The sequence below is a fragment of the Oncorhynchus kisutch genome, linkage group LG14 (assembly GCF_002021735.2).
Source record: "Oncorhynchus kisutch isolate 150728-3 linkage group LG14, Okis_V2, whole genome shotgun sequence".
NCBI classification, from domain to species: Eukaryota; Metazoa; Chordata; class Actinopteri; order Salmoniformes; family Salmonidae; genus Oncorhynchus; species Oncorhynchus kisutch.
In genome coordinates, this window is record NC_034187.2 from 35965945 (window position 1) to 35988444 (window position 22500).

At 46.0% G+C, this 22500-nt stretch overlaps 1 protein-coding gene across 1 annotated transcript in view; it reads right to left on the reverse strand.

Annotated features, from left to right (window-relative positions):
- Window positions 1–22500, reverse strand: part of LOC109904508 (estrogen-related receptor gamma) — a 36751-nt gene that overhangs the window by 5208 nt on the left and 9043 nt on the right. The window contains exon 2 of the mRNA XM_031788315.1: window positions 4922–5191. Coding sequence (XP_031644175.1) covers window positions 4922–5191 — 270 coding nt within the window. The remainder of the gene's footprint in view (window positions 1–4921; window positions 5192–22500) is intronic.

Below are 22500 nucleotides of genomic sequence, written 5' to 3' on the forward strand. Positions count from 1 at the left end.
GAGAGAGAGAGAGACACTCCCCAGCTGAACAATAGCCTGGCCTGTCTGTATTTTCCTGTCTCAGGGGTAATGTCTAACACAGTCATTAGCATATTGAGTCGGTACTGGAGCATTTATGAGCACTGGGGATGGGTGTGGTACTTCGATGGATTTCACAACTCCAGTCCAACACACCCACACACAAGCACACACACACACATACACATGCACACACAGGCCCTTAATGGTCCAAGCAAGAGGTCACTGTGGGTGGGGTGATCACAGTATATAACCACTGTTGTACTCTATCGGGTACATCCATCATTGTGTGTGTGTGTGTGCGTGCTACTGCGGCCTGTCTATGTGTCCAGGTTGACCCTAGCAGTGTTTCTCCCCAGGGATAAATGACTTAATGCAGGCTGGCCTTTAAAGTTGAAACCAGATCAATCCAGCCGATCAATGGAACATGCATGTTAAATAATAATCACAGGTCAACTATTGACAGATCACACTGACCAAACATTGTGGTGGAGATGAGGGTGTACGCAAACACACAAGCACACACACACACACACACACACACACACACATGCACACGCACACGCACACACACACGCACACACGCACAGACGCACACACACATGCCACATGCACACACACAGGATATAACGACTGGCGTTAGTCTACTGTCCCATAGCTGGGGGGGTGTGAGTGGCTGGGTTATAGTGTGTGCATTTGGTTCAATTCTCTAAACCCCACCACACGTACACATACCGGCTGCTCTGCCCCAAAGACACATTCAGATGTTCATGCTTCTGTTTGGGTCAATACTCGAACCCGGTATATGTGTGTGTCTGATCCAGGAGTCTGACAGCGAGCTCTCAGTCATCCATCACCGGGATTTGGAGGTGTGTGTATGAGTGAGTGTGTGACAGGGGCTTTGGCCATGTGAAAAGTGACCTGTGATCCGACAGGAGCCCCCCCCAGCAGGAAACTGCTTACACACACACCTTTACAGGGCTGCAGAGCCAGCAGCACTATCAATCTGACTATCACACACACACACATAAGCGTGCACACGCACGTGCACACCGACACACATACACACGCATACACCAGAGCCACTCACATATTCATGCAACAGAGCAACAAGCTCTCATAGTTTCCCTTCAACATATCATGGTTAATTTTTACCGCATTCATTCCACGCGATTACAGGGTTAATTCCGCATGGTTACAGGGTTAATTCCGCATGGTTACAGGGTTAATTCCGCATGGTTACAGGGTTAAAACAGAAACGACTCAAACGGTTAAGTTTAGGTATTAATTCATAGTGGTTAAGGTTAGGTATTAATTCATAGTGGTTAAGATTAGAGCTATGGTTTGGGGAAGGCTTAAAACAAAATGATTAAAAACGACATGCTATTATCATCAAGTATCACCAAGTGTTCTTGCTAGAGCATTGTGGACTAGTCTAATACTACACACGTTATGTCTCCACTCAATTCCATCTGTTTCTATAATACTACACACGGTATGTCTCCACTCTATTCCATCTGTTTCTATAATACTACACATGGTGTTTCTACTCCAACTGTTTCTATAATACTACACATGGTGTCTCCACTCAATTCCATCTGTTTCTTTAATACTACACACTGTACTGTATGTCTCCACTCTATTCCATCTGTTTCTATAATACTACACACTGTACTGTATGTCTCCACTCTATTCCATCTGTTTCTATAATACTACACATTGTACTGTATGTCTCCACTCTAGTCCATCTGTTTCTATAATATTACACACTGTACTGTATGTCTCCACTCTATTCCATCTGTTTCTATAATACTACACACTGTACTGTATGTCTCCACTCTATTCCATCTGTTTCTATAATACTACACACTGTACTGTATGTCTCCACTCTATTCCATCTGTTTCTATAATACTACACACGGTATGTCTCCACTCTATTCCAACTGTTTCTATAATACTACACACGGTATGTCTCCACTCTATTCCATCTGTTTCTATAATACTACATAAATGATAATACTACACCAGTATTTATTTTTCCTGTAGAAAGGCGTACGCCACAATGAAGGCTCTTTCGAACATCGTGAAGATGTCAATTGAACTAATTCCATATTTCAGTTATAACATGGTGGCTTTTGGGTTTTTTCACAGTAAAACACTATCCTCCTAATCAAAACATTTGACACCATATTCTAAGGTGTTTGTCCACTGCTGTTAGATAAAATGCCACATGGCGTAACAGTAGTAAATCAATGAGAATTCAATTAAGTCTTAAGGTGACAGGAGACTTAATGTAATTTGGCTGTTACTTAAATTAACATGCTAGTCAAACATGTTCTGGTAATTGTGTGGATAACTTATGTTTCTTAGCTCTATAGGAAAGAGATGCACTCCTCCCAAGAGTGTTTGACAATTATAATAGCAAGTAGATATTCTTCTGTGTGTGTGTGTGTGTGTGTGTGTGTGCGTGTGTGTGTGTGTGTGTGTGTGTGTGTGTGTGTGTGTGTGTGTGTGTGTGTGTGCGTGTGTGTGCGTGTGTGTGCGTGTGTGTGTGTGTGTGTGTGTGTGTGTGTGTGTGTGTGTGTGTGTGTGTGTGCGTGTGTGTGTGTGTGTGTCCCAGACTTAAAGTGGCAGGAAACACTGTGTTCTATTAGCGTAGCATGTTGCTAATGAGCAGTGAGGTTAAACAGGGACTGTTAACACACACACATCTACATCTTTATATGTGAATCACGTACAGTAGCATTTCTTAAGGGTTCCCATCATTAATGCAGAAGATTAGCATTCAAAGAATTAATTATGTCCCTGCCCTTCAAAATGCTAATACCAGCTTTCTGTTGTTGTTACACTGGCTCACCTTTAACAAACTGAAATAAATATTGACTAACAACTAAAACCTTATAGTTTTGATCATAAACTTGTCTGCATCACTTCTTCAATATAAATATATATATTTTTCATTAACAGACATCTCCAACAGTAACCACTTAGCAAACATTTTTATCCAAAGTGGCCTACAGGTGACATACAGTATAAAGTATATTCAATATGAGTCCCCATGCAGAAATGTAACACACACAAAGAAGTCTGTTGTGAAGGACTCCAGCTGCTATCAGTCTCCGTCTGTGTCATCGACAGCATGGATGAACACTTAAGCACAAAATCAATTTAAAAAAAACATTTCTCTAAGGAGTCGCACGTCCAAGCCCTCTCTGGGGTGCACTTGTGGCAGGAGGGCTGAAACGTTCCCATGTTCCCAGACTCTCCCCCAATCCTCCGCTCGCCAAATAGTGAACCGTCATCCCACGGCCAGCAGAAGCAATCTGCTCTTTCATTTTTCAGCGTGGCTGGGCCCGGCCCGAGATTGATCGCCACATATGGCCCCAGAAAACAAACTGTCAATACGTTGAGCGCTGGAGAATTTGAACAAATAGCCGTCCTCCCATTCAAGCCGCCCATTGCATCCCATTTAACAGATTCTATTGACAGTTTCCTTCTTGTAATTAAAGGGAAAACTACTGGCCGGCAATCAAGATAAAGTTCAAAGATGGGGTCACCGGGAGGAGAGGGGGTGGGAGAAGGGAGAAGAGGGCTAGGCAGGACTGTCGATGCCGGACGACATCAGAGGCGGTTATTGACATGCGGGGTCCTAATGATCGTGCCTTATTTAACAGGCATCTGAGGAGACCACTATGCTAATTGTAAAAGGGACAGCCACTACTACGCTTCAGGGAGTGTGTGTGTGTGTGAGTGTGTGCAGGTGCGTGTTTCACTGTCTGAATGTATGTGTCTGCTGTGGGGATGTATTTAAATCACCTCTTTGACGGTGCTTCTCTTATGAGTCTCATGGGAGGAGGGGAGGTGGAGGAGGGGAGGAAGAGGAGGGGAGGGAGAGGAGGGGAGGAAGAGAAGGGGAGGTGTAGGAGGGGAGGTGGAGGAGAGGAGAGTAGGAGGGGAGGTGAGGTGGAGGAGAGGGGGAGGTAGGGGAGGGGAGGAGGTGGAGGAGGGGAGGTTTAGGAGGGGAAGAAGAGGAGGGGAGGTGGAGGAGTGGAGGAGGAGGGGAGGTGGAGGAGGGTAAGAAGAGGAGGGGAGGTAGAGGAGAAGGAGGAGGAGGTGGAGGAGGAGGAGGAGGAGAGGTGGAGGAGGGGAGAAAGAGGAGGGGTGGAGGAGGGGAAGAAGAGAAGGGGAGGTGGAGGAGGAGGAGGAGGTGGAAGAGGGGAGGAAGAGGAGGGGAGGTGGAGGAGGGGAAGGAGAGGTGGAGGAGGGGAAAAAGAGGAGGGGAGGTAGAGGAGGGGAAGGAGAGGTGGAGGAGGGAAGAAAGAGGGGGAGGATTCAGATCTTAAGTCTTCTTTTCTGACACTCTGTCCTTACATAACTTCTGATAGTGGAGAAATGGTTTGGAGAACGAAACAAACAACGCCAGAGTTGGGGGTTTATTTCCAGCATGGGCCATATAAGTCACTTTGGATAAAAGCATCTGGTAAATGACTACACTATTACATTTTGTATGTTTGTATTACAAGAGCAAGGACAAGAGACGATGGGGACTGATTCATAATGTTTTACCATTGTACCACTGAGGCAAATGTAATATCAGCTTTCAAAATGAAATACATGAAATATCACTTTGATATTTCATAGAGATTAGATGGAAGCATGAATCATACTCAGGATGTTAACAAGACTGGAAACAGGACAACACCCAGACATAACAGGAAATCATAGAGTTATAGAATACAGTTACAGCTATGGTTTAAATCCAGTACCATTTCTGAGAATCTTGTTTAGTATTTACTACAATGTAGTTGAGTGCCAACAGCTACTCAGAAGTGTGCCTGTCTGAGTTGGTTTAAGAGAGTGCATGAGGAAGGGACTGTGTGGACGTGTGTGTGTGTGTTCTCACCTGAGTTAGCCAGAGCGATAGCCTTGAGAGTGACAAACTCTTCCTTCTCCAGCTTCATGGCTTTGTATTTCTTCACCAGTTGCAGTATGGCGTTGTTGAGATCAAGAAGACCTGCCAGCTTGGACTGGTCCTCGTCCATGATGTAGTCCTCAGCATACACCAGCTTGTCCTCGAAGGACAGCGAGCGGTACACCACACGCAGGATCAGAATCTCCATCCACGCACTCTGCAGTAGACTCATCTGGTCTGCCAGCGACAGCGTGGAGAAACCTGAGGGAGGGAGAGGGCGGGGGAGAGAGAGAGAGAGAGAGGGCGGGGGAGAGAGAGAGAGGTTAAACCCACTGGATATTACAATCAATTCAGAACAAAAATTAGGCTGCTGTTTAAGTCTGGGTCTAGGACTAGGTATGGTCCTCAGCTGTTCTGGGGTCTGGGTCTAGGCCTTGGACTGGGTCTGGGTCTAGGTCTAGGTCTGGGTCTAGGTCTGGGACTTGGTCTAGGTCTGGGACTAGGTCTAGGTCTGGGACTAGGTCTAGGTCTAGGTCTAGGTCTGGGTCTAGGTCTGGGTCTAGGTCTGGGACTTGGTCTAGGTCTGGGACTAGGTCTAGGTCTGGGACTAGGTCTAGGTCTGGATCTAGGTCTGGGTCTGGATCTAGGTCTGGGTCTAGGTCTGAGACTTGGTCTAGGTCTGGGACTAGGTCTAGGTCTGGGACTAGGTCTAGGTCTAGATCTGGGTCTAAGTCTGAGACTTGGTCTAGGTCTGGGACTTGGTCTAGGACTAGGTCTAGGTCTAGGTCTAGGTCTGGGTCTAGGTCTGGGACTTGGTCTAGGTCTGGGACTTGGTCTAGGTCTGGGACTAGGTCTAGGTCTGGGACTAGGTCTAGGTCTAGGTCTGGGTCTGGGTCTAAGTCTGGGTCTAGGGCTGGGACTATGTCTGGGACTAGGTCTAGGTCTGGGTCTGGGTCTGGGTCTGGGTCTGGGTCTGGGTCTGGGTCTGGGTCTGGGTCTGGGTCTAGGTCTAGGTCTAGGTCTGGGTCTAGGTCTGGGACTTGGTCTAGGTCTGGGACTAGGTCTAGGTCTGGGACTAGGTCTAGGTCTGGGTCTGGATCTGGGTCTGGGTCTGGGTCTGGCCTAAACATCATTGTCATTCAGGTTGTGTGTTGAAGCCAGAGGAAGTTCATCCAGCCTCTCCAGCACCATACCAAGGGCCTCCTCCTCCTCCCTAGCCCAGCGCCCAGGGCTCTCCTCTGGGGACGGAGGTGTCTTATCTCCAACTGAACACACACACCATGGATCAATGCTAGCCATCACCACCCCTCACACTCTAATTGCTAGTCTGAAAACTCCTACTCTCTCTTTACTCTTCTCCTCTCTCCCTCTTCGTGTCTCTCACTCGCTCCCTCTCTCAGTCTCACTCAACATCCCTCCTGTCTTTTGCTTTCACTTTGCTTCCCCAATCTGTCTTTCCTTCCTCTCTCTTGGCTTCCCCCCACTCTGTCTTTCCTTCCTCTCTCTTGGCTTCCCCCCACTCTGTCTTTCCTTCCTCTCTCTTGGCTTCCCCCCACTCTGTCTTTCCTTCCTCTCTCTTGGCTTCCCCCCACTCTGTCTTTCCTTCCTCTCTCTTGGCTTCCCCCCACTCTGTCTTTCCTTCCTCTCTCTTGGCTTCCCCCCACTCTGTCTTCTTTCCTCTCTCTTGTCTTCCCCCCAATCTGTCTTTCCTTCCTCTCTCTTTCCTTCCCCCCACTCTGTCTTTCCTTCCTCTCTCTTGGCTTCCCCCCACTCTGTCTTTCCTTCCTCTCTCTTGGCTTCCCCCCACTCTGTCTTTCCTTCCTCTCTCTTGGCTTCCCCCACTCTGTCTTTCCTTCCTCTCTCTTGGTTTCCCCCCACTCTGTCTTTCCTTCCTCTCTCTTGGTTTCCCCCACTCTGTCTTTCCTTCCTCTCTCTTGGCTTCCCCCCAATCTGTCTTTCCTTCCTCTCTCTTGGCTTCCCCCCACTCTGTCACCTCTACCTTTTTTCTCTACATCTTTCCCCTCTATCTATGCAAATGTTCTCTTTCTCTAGATCTCTGTATTTGTATTTGTGTTATTGGGTTTGCTGGATCTTGAACACAAATGGAAGAAGTCAGTATGGTTATGTTATTGCAGAACAGATTTACGAACATGTGTATCTCTGTCTCTCCCTCGCTTTCTCTCTTTCTCTCTCCCTCTCTCTTTCTGTCTCTCCCTTGCTCTATAATGGAACACCTGCCCACTCACATCTCACCTCACAGCTGTCCTCTCCTCTCTCTTTCGCTCACACACCTGCTCATTCACACCTGTGTGTGTGTGTGTGTGTGTCTAAACAAGCCTTCCGGAGGCACACAGAGGGGGCTGTCCAGGTGCACACCTGTCAGACTTCTATCTCCAACTCACAGAACGTTGTGTGTGTGTGTGTGTGTGTGTGTGTGTGTGTGTGTGTGTGTGTGTGTGTGTGTGTGTGTGTGTGTGTGTGTGTGTGTGTGTGTGTGTGTGTGTGTGTGTGTGTGTGCGCGTGTGTGTGTGCGTGTGTGTGTGTGTGTGAGATAAGCTGAGGCATTCAGCAGGTGGAACTGGCAGATGAGGAAGAAATACTTAACAACATCTCTTGTGCTGAGACTCCTCAGGAGTTGACGGTGTGAGTGTGTGTGTGTGTGTGTGTGTGAGCAGCGTGGTTTCTTCTTCTCTCTCCCAAAGCTGATCAGTAGTGGCAGATAGCTCATTATGTTGGAGTTGCAGGCTATTGTTTCAAACAACTGTTAATTTACTATCCACTACTGCTAACATTGCTGATCGCATTAGAAACTGTGGAGGGCTGGGAAACAGTTGGTGTGCACACACACACACACAGACACACACACAGACACACACACGGAAGGAGCAGTGTGAGCCAGTTGGCAGCACCTCCACTACTCCTTAATAAAATCATCAGAAGGGATTAAGGATGAATTTCTTAAGGGGGTCTTTAATACCCCACTCCTCAGCAGGGGATGGAACGGGAGATGGGAGCTGGCAGGCAAAAATGAACACACATACACACGCACAAAAGCAAGCATGCGTGCAAACACACACACACACACACAAACACACACACATTACACCTCCTCTTGCATCAAGGAGGGAGGAGAGGGAGGAGAGGACAGAGTACCTTTTTGCTAGAGGGGTGTAAACCAAATCAAGAGGATTGCTAGTTGTTGTCCAGTAAATAAAAGCTGCTTGGAGATACAGCAATGTTGTTCTGTTGTATGTAGTAATGAGTCATTAGGTTTGCAGTGGAAAGCAGAGAGTCACAATAATGGGGAGAATCTGAGGAAGATTAACTGAGAGAGAGGCAAAGGAGGGTAAAGAAGTGTGTGTGTGTGTGTGTGTGTGTGTGTGTGTGTGTGTGTGTGTGTGTGTGTGTGTGTGTGTGTGTGTGTGTGTGTGTGTGTGTGTGTGTGTGTGTGTGTGTGTGTCGGTGGAGGGGTGGGGCTGTAGCATGGCAGATGGACAGACTCCATAGCGTGGAGTCTCTTCCTGTGCCCCACCAAACCTCCTACACACACACACACACACACACACACACACACACACACACACACACACACACACACACACACACACACACACACACACACACACACACACAGCGATGTTGGTAAATAATTAGATTTACACATTTCCCCCACAATCTCTACCCATCTCCCCTACTCCCCTCCAACCACACCAATAATTAAAAGCACCATGATTAGTTTATTGAGTGGAAGAAGGAACGTTTTTTTTTATTGAGGTCCGTCAATGATGTTATCAGGAGCAATAGCTCGGCATCCCTAGCTGTCATGGCCGCGCAGCCATGCAATTCTTCTTATCAGCCTGATTAATACAAATGCTGCTTCAGGACTCATTCATTAACAGATACGCATCTCTGTTCCCATGGCCAATCGATACGGCGGAGAAAAGGAGCATCAATGTGAATTTAGTGCTGATGATGGAGGGAGAGAGGTATTGACGCGGGGGAGAGGGAAGAAGAGAGAGAAAGAGGCGAGAGAGAGAGAGGAATCCCAGGGTTCTTTTATACCAGTGATTTCATTTCACAAAAGAGCTGCTCTTTAAACTCTAATTGCATTTCCCCCCTGTCAGTGAGCCTCAGGTCGCATTGTTGAAGAGACATCTGTTGGGTGTGTGCATGGGTGTGTGTGTCGACTCTCATTGTTAAATAGATATTTGTAGTGTGTGTGTGTGAGAGACAGAGAGAGAAGGAGAGAGAAAGAGGGAGAGAGAGAAAGAGAAAGAGAAAGAGGGAGAGAGAAAGAGAGAGAGGGAGAGAGAGAAAGAGGGAGAGAGAAAGAGAGAGAAAGAGAGAGAGGGAGAGAGGGAGAGAGAGAAAGAGAGAGAGGGAGAGAGAGAGAGATGTGCGTACACATCCGTGTCCATGTGTTATATCTGATTGTATTGGTCAGATGAAAGTAATCTAGATAAGATTATGAATTCAGCTGATAAGGTGTATCTAATGAGTGATGGTGAGATTCAATTTAAACCCGAGTCCTTGATAAATACTAGCTACTTCATTAAAACAATACACCTGTCTTACAGCTGCTGTACGCAGAAAGGCAGATTTTTGGATGTAGATATTTTGATGTTCTGTTGTTTCTACAAGACAGACCTAACTCCCTCTCACACATTGTGTTTGTGTGTGTGTGTGTGTGCTGCTTTCCTTTCTGACAGACAGACTGATGGCCATAAGCTAAGAAAGGGCTGTCGCTATTGGCATTGTCATCCCCCTCTATCACTCTCCTCTCCTCCTCTCCTCCTCTCCTCCTCTCCTCCTCTTCTCTTATCCCCCTCCCTCCAGGCTCATTCATTCTGAGATCTGAACAGAGAATGCAGGGTGTGTGTGTGTGTGTGTGTGCATGTATGTTCTGTTTTTTTGGAATGAATTGCAAGAATCGCTGAATTTGGAGACTTATATTTCCCTCACTACCTTTAAACATCAGCTATCTGAGCAGCTAACCGATCGCTGCTGTTTTTAGTCCATCTGTAAATAGCCCACCCAATCTACCTACCTCATCCCCATATTGTTTTTTTTACTTTTCTGCTCTTTTGCACACCAGTATCACTACTTGCTCATCATCATCTGCTCATCTAGCACTCCCATGTTAATCTGCTAAATTGTAATTACTTCGCTACTATGGCCTATTTATTGCCTTACCACCTCACGCCATTTGCACACACTGTATATAGACTTTCTTTTAAAAAATTATTATTGTTTTTCTATTATATTATTGACTGTATGTTTGTTTATGTGTAACTCTGTGTTGTTGCTTGTGTCGCACTGCTTTGGCCATGTCGCAGTTATACATGAGAACTTGTTCTGAACTGGCCTACCTGGTTAAATAAAGGTGAAATAAATAAATAATTGTGTGTGTGTGTGTGTGTGTGGTTTGTATACACTGAGTGTACAACACATTAGAAACACTGCTATCTAAATGACACAGACTGACCAGGTGAATCCAGGTGAACACTATGAGCCCTTATTGATGTCACTTGTTAAATGCACTTCAATCAGTGTAGATGAAGGGGAGGAGACGGGTTAAAGAAGGATTTTTAAGTCTTGAGACAATTGAGACATGAGATTGTGTTTGTGTGCCATTCAGAGGGTGAATGGGCAAGACAAAAGAGATTTCAGTGCCTTTGAACGGGGTATGGTAGTAGGTACCAGGCGCAGCGGTTTGAGTGTGTCAAGAACTGCAACACTGCTGGGTTTTTCATGCTCAACCGTTTCCTGTGTGTATCAAGAATGGTCCACCACCCAAAAGACATCCAGCCAACTTGACACAACTGTGGGAAGCATTGGAGTCAACATGGGTCGACGAATTGAGGCGGTTCTGAGGGCAAAAGGGGTGCAACTCAATATGAGGAAGGATATGTTTTGTACACTCAGTATTTTTGAGCTGTATGTGTGTTGTATGTGGGTCTTTGTGTACTCCATATGTATGTGTTAGTGTGTGACTGTGCAGGTGTGCGTATGTGGGTACATTGTCTGTGTATGTGTTACCTGGTGTGTGTGCTGCCAGGTCGGTCTGACAGGAAGAGGCTGTAGTGCAGTCATGCAGACTTAACACCTACTGGGCACTAAGACTGCACTCTCACACACACACACACACACACACAAACACACACACACACTCACACACACAGACACACACACGCACGTCCATGTCGCTACCCCGCAGCCTGCATGTCTGCCAAATCAGTCCTGACTGCACGTTTACAACCCAGACAGCTGAACAGCCTGTGTACACACTACCACACACACACACACACACACACACACACACACACACACACACACACACACACACACACACACACACACACACACACACACACACACACACACACACACACATATACATTCACACACATAACATCTACTCACCAGTCTTTACCAACCATACACACCAGCGCAATGCGTTTCCTCATGGTTGCAGGGTGAATAATGTGTGACTGATCACCGATCGTGCTGCTGAAGTGTGCGTGTGTGTGGACGTTGATAATGTGACAGGTGCGAGGAGTAGTGACAGACTCTCTACTCCTGATCCAGTTTGATTTGGTACCACACGGGTGAGTTTCACACGCTGTCAAGACGACACAACCCAACACTAATAAGTCATCAACTGCTTGGCTGTCATAGCAGAGAAGAGAGAAGTACAGACAAAGACAATCAGTTCACACTGTAGCCGGGTTAAGGCCCGCTGAGACTGAGATTGCATACAGACTCGTGAGGAATCCACCTGTTTCAGATACACCACAGACTTGTGTTTCTGTGTGTGTCTGTGTGTGTCTAGAGAGTGTCCTGCGGTGATATGTGACTTCAGTCTTGTCTCACGCTGCTAGTTCTCCTGCTGTACCATACGGACAGACTCCGGCCCAACCACACACCCCCTGTGACTGGCTAGGCCACTCCCTGTGGCTCACACACACACACGCACACATGTCACACAAGCTCATACACAAACACACGCACGCACTCACACACATACAAACACCGTGCATGACCCAATTACAAAGCGAGGGGGAAAGTGATGAGGAATCAGAGAGAACAGACGTCACTGAGAAACAGCTACAGCTCATTTACTGGGATTAATAGAGGATAGCTCGTTTCTGATTTTCACTAAGGGATTTTAAATAAGAATTAATGAGATGGAAAAATCTATTCTTTCATATCTGATAATTATCTACAATGAAAAACACTACAGAAGAAGAAGAAAAAGATGAAGAAGAAGATGAAGAACAGGAAGAAGTAGATGAAGAGGAAGAAGAAGAAGAAGTTGTAGAAGAGGAAGATGAAGAGGAAGAAGAAGAAGAGGAAGAAGAAGAAGATGAGGATGAAGAAGAAGAAGATGAAGAAGAACAGGGAGAAGATGAAGAAGATGTAGAAGAAGAAGAAGAGGAAGAAGAAGATGAAGAAGAAGAAGAAGAAGAAGAGGGTGAAGAAGAAGATGAAGAAGAAGATGTAAAAGTAGAAGAAGATGAAGAGGAAGAAAAAGAAGATGAAAAGGTGAGGAAGAAGAAGATGTAGAAGAAGAAGATGAAGAAGATGTAGAAGAAGAAGATGAAGAGGAAGAAGAAGATGAAAAACAAGAAGAAGAAGATGTAGATGTAGAAGAAGAAGATGAAGAGGAAGAATAAGATGAAAAAGGTGTAGAAGAAGATGTAGAAGAAGAAGATGAAGAAGAAGATGTAGAAGAAGAGGATGAAAAAGATGAAGAAGAAGAAGATGTAGAAGAAGATGTAGAAGAAGATGTAGAAGAAGAAGATGAAAAAGAAGAAGATGTAGAAGAAGATGTAGAGGAAGAAGATGAAAAAGAAGAAGATGTAGAAGAAGAAGATGTAGAAGAAGATGTAGAAGAAGAAGATGATGTAGAAGAAAATGTAGAAGAAGAAGATGATGTAGAAGAAGAGGATGAAAAAGAAGAAGATGAAGAGGAAGAAGATGAAGAAGAAGAAGATGAAAAAGATGAAGATGAAAAAGAAGAAGATGTAGAAGAAGATGTAGAAGAAGAAGATGAAAAAGATGAAGATGAAAAAGAAGAAAATGAAGAAGAAGATGTAGAAGAAGAAGATGAAGAAGGTGAAGAAGATGAAGCTTTGGCAGGTTTGAAGTAGGAGTAGTCTTTCAGTCACTATTCTCCTCTGATTAAACAAATATCAATCCCCTGGCGGTTTATTGTCTGGAGTCACTAGGCCAGAGAGGCAATGTGGGCCACACAAATCATGCTGGGTAAACAAAGCCAGGCCAAGTCAGCCAACCAGACTGCCCCATGGAACACTTAACGACCTAAGGAGCAGGGTTGGGGTCAATTCCATTTAATTCCAGTCAATTCAAATTTAATTTCGAAATGTTCCTTATTGAAAAGCATGGACGAAAATGTGAATTTGAATGTCAGTGAACTTCCTGAACTGACTGGAATTTAAATGGAATTAACCCCAACCCTGCTAGGGAGTCCACTATACTACACAACCAGACTGTCTTACAGTCCCATATATCCCCTCTAGTGACTGCTGACTTACTGCTTTCCTCCTTTACTCTGAACACTAGCCCCTTGGATTGTGTGTGTCTGCTACAATATGTATGGGGCCGTGTGTGTCTATGTGTGTGTGTGTGTGTGTATGTATTGAGTGTCTCTTCAAACAGTCTTTCAGGCCCTGCCTCACTCCTCTCTAGTGAATAGGATCAGTAAAGGTGGCTTGGACCTCGGCTTTTATCACTTTCTCTTTTTATCTGCAGAAAATACTCACTCATGCGCACACACATAACGGCTCTAGTAGTCCATATACGGGATAGATACAGGAGAGAGAGGTGGAGAAAGGAATGGGCAAGAAGGAGATGGAGAGATGGAGAGAGAGGTGGAGAGAGAGGTGGAGATTAAGATGGACAAAGAGATGGAGAGAGACATGGAGAAAGAGATGGAGATTGAGATGGAGAGAGACATGGAGAGAGACATGGAGAGAGACATAGAGAGACATGGAGAGAGACATGGAGAGAGACATAGAGAGAGAGATGGAGAGAGACATGGAGAGAGACATGGAGAGAGACATGGAGAGAGAGATGGAGAGAGACATGGAGAGAGACATGGAGAGAGACATGGAGAAAGAGATGGATAGAGACATGGAGAGAGACATGGAGAGAGACATGGAGAGAGACATGGAGAAAGAGATGGATTGAGACATGGAGAGAGACATGGAGAGAGACATGGAGAGAGACATGGAGAGAGACATGGAGAAAGAGATGGAGAAAGAGATGGAGAGAGACATGGAGAGAGACATGGAGAAAGAGATGGAGAGAGACATGGAGAGAGACATGGAGAAAGAGATGGAGAGAGACATGGAGAGAGACATGGAGAGAGACATGGAGAAAGAGATGGAGAGAGACATGGAGAGAGACATGGAGAGAGAGATGGAGAGAGACAGGGAGAAAGAGATGGAGAGAGACATGGAGAGAGACATGGAGAGAGACATGGAGAAAGAGATGGAGAGAGACATGGAGAGAGACATGGAGAAAGAGATGGAGAGAGACATAGAGAAAGAGAGAGATTAAGATGGAGAGACAGATGGAGAGAGTCATGGAGAGAGAGATGGAGATTGAGATGGAGAGAGACAGAGAGAGAGATGGAGATTAAGATGGAGAGACAGATGGAGATTGAGATGGAGATTGAGATGGAGAGAGACATAGAGAGAGAGATGGAGAGAGACATAGAGAGAGACATGGAGAGAGACATGGAGAGAGAAATGGAGAGAGACATGGAGAGAGACATGGAGAGAGACATGGAGAGAGAGATGGAGATTGAGATGGAGAGAGACATAGAGAGAGATGGAGATTGAGATGGAGAGAGACATGGAGAGAGACATGGAGAGAGACATAGAGAGAGAGATGGAGATTGAGATGGAGAGAGACATAGAGAGAGAGATGGAAAGAGATGGAGAGAGACATGGAGAGAGACATGGAGAGAGAGATGGAGATTGAGATGGAGAGAGACATGGAGAGAGAGATTGAGAGACATGGAGAGAGACATGGAGAGAGAGATGGAGATTGAGATAGAGAGAGACATAGAGAGAGAGAGATGGAGATTGAGATGGAGAGAGACATAGAGAGAGAGATGGAGAGAGAGATGGAAAGAGATGGAGAGGGACAAGGAGAGAGAGATGGAGAGAGAGATGGTTTCATCCCCCCAAGCTTTAACCATTAGGAGGAATACACCAAACGGACCTTAGATCAGGCAGTGTCTAGGGCCATCCTACCCTGATCTATGATCCCTAGTGAATAAGCATTAAGACAGGCACTCCTTAGGGATGACCTAAACACACACAGGGGTCCATTCTGTCATCAGAGAGAGAGAGAGAGAGAGAGAGAGACTGGGGTCAGGTACTGAGAGGAGAAATGAAAGGCATGGTAATACGAAGTGGCTCTATGACTCATAGTTGATATGATCATAACGTTGTTCTTTTTTCTAAAACCTGAGAAGAGAATTCATGCAGCACCCGTCTGACTTTGGAATGAGCTGATTTCAATTTGAAAATATAACTCACTCAAAAAGATGCGACTGAAAATATACATATTTATCCAGATATTTAAAAAGGCTTATTTAACTAGGCTAGTCAGTTAAGAACAAATTATTGTATACAATTACGGCCTACCCCGGGCCAAACCCAGGCCGATTGTGTGCCACCCATTCACAGCCTGGATTCGAACCAGGGACTGCAGTGATGCCTCTTGCACTGAAATGCAGTGCCTTAGACCGCTGCGCCACTCGGGAGCCTAGATATACAGTACAGATATACAGTAGCAAGAGTACTTGCGTGTTTCATAGGGAGTGTATTTCTTTTCTAAACGATGACATTTCTTCTTCTCTCTCTCCCTCTCCCCCTCTCCCCCTCTCTCTCTCTCTCTCCCCCTCTCCCCCTCTCCTCTGGCCTGAGGGAGGTGGGTTGCGTCAGCCTCTTCTAATCAGACACACAGACAGAGAGCGGCTTCATGCTAATAGTGCGGCTAATTACCAATCTCACCCCCTCCTAATTGCATACATTACAGTGGATCTGCACTGCAGATTAATGCTAAACATTCCCGTGTGACGTGCGTGTGTGTATGTCTCTGTGTGTGTCTGAAAATGTGTGTACTGTATCTGCTTGTCTAAGTGTGTGTGCGGGAGTGTGTGTGTGTGTTTGTTTGCGAACACGCTGCTTTAACTCTGAATTAGACCCCGAATGGATCCTTGAAGACGGGTGCCCGGTTTATAGCTGCGTTATCGAGGCAGGTTGCCGGGGTCTGGGCTGGTCGTCGAGGTCCCCCGGTAGCAGGAAAGCCCTCTGTCTCCGTGGAGACGCCAGATGGAGTGACCTTAAGATGGTTTCCGAGGAGCCATTTCAAATAATAAAATATCAATATTTACATTTTAATTACCCACTCTCACTCCCTGAGAATCTTTGTCATCCTTGATAGAGTGACAGTAGAAGAGAGAGAGAGAGAGAGAGACAGAAGGAGAGAGAGAGCAAGAAAGAGAGAGAGGGAGACAGACGGAGAAAGCGAGAGAGGGAGAGAGCAAGAAAGAGAAAGAGAGAGAGAGCGAGAGAGAGAGAGTGAGAAAGAGAGAGAGAGGAGAGAGAGAGAGACAGACAGAGAGAGCGAGAGAGAGAGAGCAAGAAAGAGAAAGAGAGAGAGAGAGAACGAGAAAGAGAGAGAGAGTGCGAGAAAGAGAGAGTGGGGCTTCACAAACACAAACAGACCCCACAGAGCTCCAGGACAGCAACACAATTAGACCCAACCAAATCATGAGAAAACAAAAAGATAATTACTTGACACATTGGAAAGAATTAACAAAAAAACAGCGCAAACTAGAATCCTATTTGGCCCTAAACAGAGAGTACACAGTGGTAGAATACCTGACCACTGTGACTGACCCAAATTTAAGGAAAGCTTTGCCTATGTACAGACTGAGTGAGCATAGCCTTGCTATTGAGAAAGGCCACTGTAGGCAGACGTAGCTCTCAAGAGAAGACATTCTATGTGCACACTGACCACAAAATGAGGTGGAAACTGAGCTGCACTTCCTAATGTATGACCATATTAGAGACACATATTTCCCTCACATTACACAGATCCACAAATAATTAGACAATGTTTATTTGTTTTCTCTTTTGTACTTGAACTATTTGCACATTGTTACAACACTGTATATAGACATAATATGACATTTGAAATGTCTCTATTCCTTTAAAACTTTTGTGAGTATAATGTTAACTGTTCATTTTTTATTGTTTATTTTGTTTATTATCTACTTCATTTGCTTTGGCAATGTTAAGAAATGTTTCCCATGCCAATAAAGCCCTTAAATTGATTTGATTTGCTCATTTAAATGGAATTGAGACAGAGCGAGTGAGAGAGAGAGAGAGAGAAGGGTAAGACTGGGAGAGGTCCTAGGCTGCTTGTGTGTCAGTATGCTCATGTACTGCATGTATAAGTGTGTGATAGAGTCATATAGACGAGCTGATGAGTGCTGTCCTGTGCTCTAAAGAAGGACATTTCTTCTACAGACCAAACCCAAGGAAAAAGCCCTCTTCTACAAGTCTTCTCTCTCTCTCTCTCTCTCTCTCTCTCCTTCTACCCCCTTCTCTCTCTCTCTCTCTCCTTCTACCCCCCTTCTCTCTCTCTCTCTCTCTCCTTCTATCCCCCTTATCTCTCTCTCTCTCATTCTATCCCCCTTCTCTCTCTCCCTCTCCTTCTATCCCCCTTCTCTCTCTCCCTCTCCTTCTATCGCCCCTTCTCTCTCTCTCCTTCCATCCCGCCTTTCTCTCTCTCTCTCCTTCTATCCCCTTCCCTCTCTCTCCTTCTATCCCCCCCCCTCTCTCTCTCTCTCTCCTTCTATCCCCCTTCTCTCTCTCTCTCCTTCTATCCCCCCTTATCTCGCTCTCTCCTTCTATCCCCCCTTCCCTCTCTCTCTCCTTCTATCCCCCCTCCCCTCTCTCTCTCTCCTTCTACCCCCCTTCCCTCTCTCTCTCTCCTTCTATCCCCCTTCCCTCTCTCTCTCCTTCTATCCCCCCCTCCCCTCTCTCTCTCTCCTTCTATCCCCCCTTTCTCTCCTCCCTCCTGTCTATTTATTTGTTGATGTCAGCAGGACTGACCCTGTGTGGTGAGATTTCTGTTGGGGGAATTAGGGATGTGTACACACGACTCAAGAGCTTATACTCACACGCACACACACACACGCACACACACACACACACACACACAGGCATGCACGCACGCACACACGCACCACACACGCACACACACGCACACACACACACGGGCATGCACCACACACGCGCACACACACACACACAGCTTTGATCTCAACACGTTCTCTCAACCCCCACCACACACACACACACATACACACAAACACACCGAAACAGGACTCCCGTCCCATGAACCTGTCCTCATCATTGGGGACAGGGGAGGCTTACATGTCTTGCAGGCAGACAGCTGCTAAGGGCTTTAGGTTTCATGACTGTGTGTGTCCAAGACCTATATATTCACATGGATTAAATAATTTTCCCTTACAGATCAATTAACTGGGATCCAACAGCCTATCGATCGCTATCGTGGTTATCCTTTAATAACGTGATCCTCCCACAGTATTCTGTCTCTCTGACTGCAGCCATAATAATAAAACACACACACACACGCACGCACACACACACACACACACAGATTATACATGTGTGTGTTTGTATAAGAAATAAAATCCCTGATCTCTTCAATATGAGAATAGATAGTTGGTCCGGATTAATTTCATATTTAGGGATTAGAACTCAAATATGATCAGCCACGACAAACACAGAAGAGCGAGACAAACACAATGCTCGAGGGAGGGAGGGTGACAGAGAAAGCAGAGAGAAAATGAGATAGAACGAGAGAGAGAGAGGCAGAAGGGACGGAGAGCGAGGCAGAAGAGAGAGAGAGAGAGAGAGGGAGATAAAGAGATAGCCCCTTCTCTTCTAGCAGGCCTTAATGCTTTCAAGACGAGACATTACCCCCATTCCACTGCCATGAGCACCTTTTAATTCCTGAAAAAGCCACGGCTGAAAATCTTAATTAATTGTTCCATACTGCTTCAGGGTCATTATGCATGGCAATAAAGGACGTGTAATTATGACATTTTACAGCCATTACCGAGGCTGAGAGATCGTATGTCATCATCAAGCCTGGCCAATGGCTTGGTGAACTCACACATTGGGCTTGATGGAGCACATACACAGGAGTACACACACGTCATAAAAGAACAACGACACGCACACACACACACACACACACAGGGATACATGCACACACTCACACATGCTCACACACGCAAACACACACACACACACACACACACACACACACACACACACACACACACACACACACACACACACACACACACACACACACACACACACACACACACACCCTTGATGGAGTACTCAGACACGGATCTGTCAAGCCCAAACAATAACCCAGCCTGCCAGCCATCCAGCCAGCTGCAATCCAGCTAGCTGCCCACAGATGAAACAGATCAAGATTAACTAGGAAACCTGGACATAAACGCTACTGCAATGGCTAGCGTGGGCTGGCTGTGTGTGTGTGTGTGTGTGTTCGGTGTGAATCTGAAGCTCAATAATTGAGAATGATAGATGTGTCTCTCTTATGTGTGTGTGTGTGTCTCTGCCCAGTGAAGCATCTCTAGATGGATGCAGATCACACGGTAACCGAAACAAGCAGTAATTGAGGCAGGTGGAAGCTGGCTTTCCTATACAATGACACACGGCCACCTTACAGCTGCCTCAATCTCTCTCACACACACGCACATGCACAATATACATCAAACCAGCATCAGGAACAGAAATGGGATGGCTGTTTGTATATAGGGAGTGTGTGTGTGTGTGTCTTTGAGTGTGTGTAGCCCTACATTGTGATCAAACCAGAAGCATCCGTAGAGAGCTGTCCGTTTGTTCTTGTGCAACCAGGGAGAGTTCTGGGCTCTGGCTTACAGAGCTACAGAAGCCCACTGTCTGAACGAGACCATCCTATCCTCCTCTACACAGGGAGAGGGGGATGAAGGGAACGAGAAAGGAGTATGAAAGGAATATGCTGATGGGGGGGAAGAGGAGGGAAACGACCTGCTAGGGAAAAGCAGTGGCAATATCCCGCACAATATCCCGAAGCTCAAAGGAGCCATGCCGCAGTAGGACCACACAAAAGCAGAGAGGGTGCGAGAGAGGAGAGAGGGAGCTTCAGATGAATGGATGAAGGGAGGAGAAAGGATATTTTGGACGGACATACTGTAGGTGGATTAGAATTTGAGTCTGGATTTAAATTTGAAAGAAGGAGTAAGAAAGCAAGGGACTGTGTGTCTGACCACTGAGGGGTGGAGGTAGAGGCATGGGATGGAGTGTGTGTGTGTGTGTGTGTGTGTGTGTGTGTGTGTGTGTGTGTGTGTGTGTGTGTGTGTGTGTGTGTGTGTGTGTGTGTGTGTGTGTGTGTGTGTGTGTGTGTGTGTGTGTGTGTGTGTGTGTGTGTGTGTGTGTGTGTGTGTGTGTTACAAGACATCTTCTGCAATTACAGGCAGATTAACTACACTGAGTTCTAAAACCTCTCTGTTGAAACCACTGGAGAGAGATGAGCTGCACACAGAGAGAAAAAGAGAGAGAGTGAGAGAGAGAGAGAGAGAGAGAGAGAGACATAGTGCTGTAGGATAACAATGGACAGCTGTCATTATTACCATAAGAATAGGAACAGACCTGATAGCTTCAACCCCTATTCACACACACACATTGTCCTGTACATGTCACTAATATCAAACACAGAGGGTCTCTTCTCATGGTTCTGTGCTGGGGTAAGTGGGACTATCGAGGTTTGACAGTGGCAGAGAGGGGATGGTATATGGCCAATAGCCTGTTCTTAAGCACGACGCAATGCGGAGTGCCTGGATACAGCCCTTAGCCGTCGTATATTGGCCATATACCACAAACCCCTGAGGTGCCTCACTGCTATTATAAACTGGTTACCAATGTAATTAGAGCAGTACAAATACACGTTTTGTCATACCCGTGGTATATGGTCTGATATACCACGGCTGTCAGCCAATCAGCATTCGGGGCTTGAACCACCCAGTTTATAATTAGCTACAGTATATTAACTTCAGTATATTAACAGAACACCCTGATGTCTGTTGTCCCTAACAAGAGTTAAATCGTGCTAGGTGGCTAGTCACCTGAGTGTATGAGGGCCGAAGAGCAGGCTGGGCTGGAGCTAAAATATGTCCAATCATTTTATTCATAAGCAACACACTGAGGTTCACCAGACGCCTCTCTCTGTCCCCGACCGCATCCATAATCATTTACATCATTATTAACTAGGACAGGACAGGACACACACACGCACGCACACACACACACACACACACACACACACACACACACACACACACACACACACACACACACACACACACACACACACACACAACCAGGAGATCCCTTGTTAGGCTGTTTCGAGTGTGAGGGCTATAACTCGTCCCAGCCAGCCGACAGCTTCGCTCCAATCCCATTTCCCTGCCTGCTTGTTCCCTGATGGAAAGGATGCCCCCTCTGAACTATTATTTTGGAGTGAGGGAGGAGGGGAGGGAGGGTGGATGGAGGGGAAGAGAGACGATGGCCATTTCATGCTTGTCTGTGAACTTTGCATGAACTGGCAGAAATAATGTGATGCGATGACAAGCCTGTTCCACCTCACAGTACATCTAATGTGTGTGTATGTGTGTGTGTGTGTGTGTGTGTGTGTGTGTCTCGGGGCGGGTGTGGGAGGGGGAGATGAGTTAAAATGAAGTTTGGTTTGTGTGTAATTACAACCATCTATCTTTATGCTCCAGCAGCATATCAGCAAATTGAAAATAGTAAAAATGGACGGTTCATTCTGATATTTAATGATTGGCGCAGGCCTGCCACTGATTTATTGGTTACTTACTGATGTGAGACATTTGCATATTATTAGATGGAGATTACTAGGCGCCGTCAGACTGCATTGATGCGGCCCTGCGCTGTCTGATGGATTGATTTGATTTGCAAATGTAATCAAACTCATAAGAGAGAAGAAATGAGCGATAATACCTTGTTTTTTTTAAACGGGCACTAACACAGAGCAACCCTCTCTCTATTTCTCTCAGCCGGGTCCTCGCTGTCGTAGGCTAAGCCTGATGCAGACGCACACAGACAGGTGACAGGTGTTGTTTGAATGTGTGTGAAGGGGGACAGGTTGTACATATCTACAGGAGAAAGGTGTGTGTGTGTCAGGTGTCAGGTCATTCTAATCTAAAGGCATAGTGTGTGTGTCTGCTCTGAGGTGTGACCTGATGAGGTAGATAAACAAATTGTGTGTGTGTGTCTCTCGACTTTACTAAACAAATGTGTCGTTTATAGAGCGAGACAACATGGACGTGTGTGTCGTCACAAAGACATCGTCTTGGAGACGCCAGCGGCGTTGTGATGGCAAAATAAACACAGGTG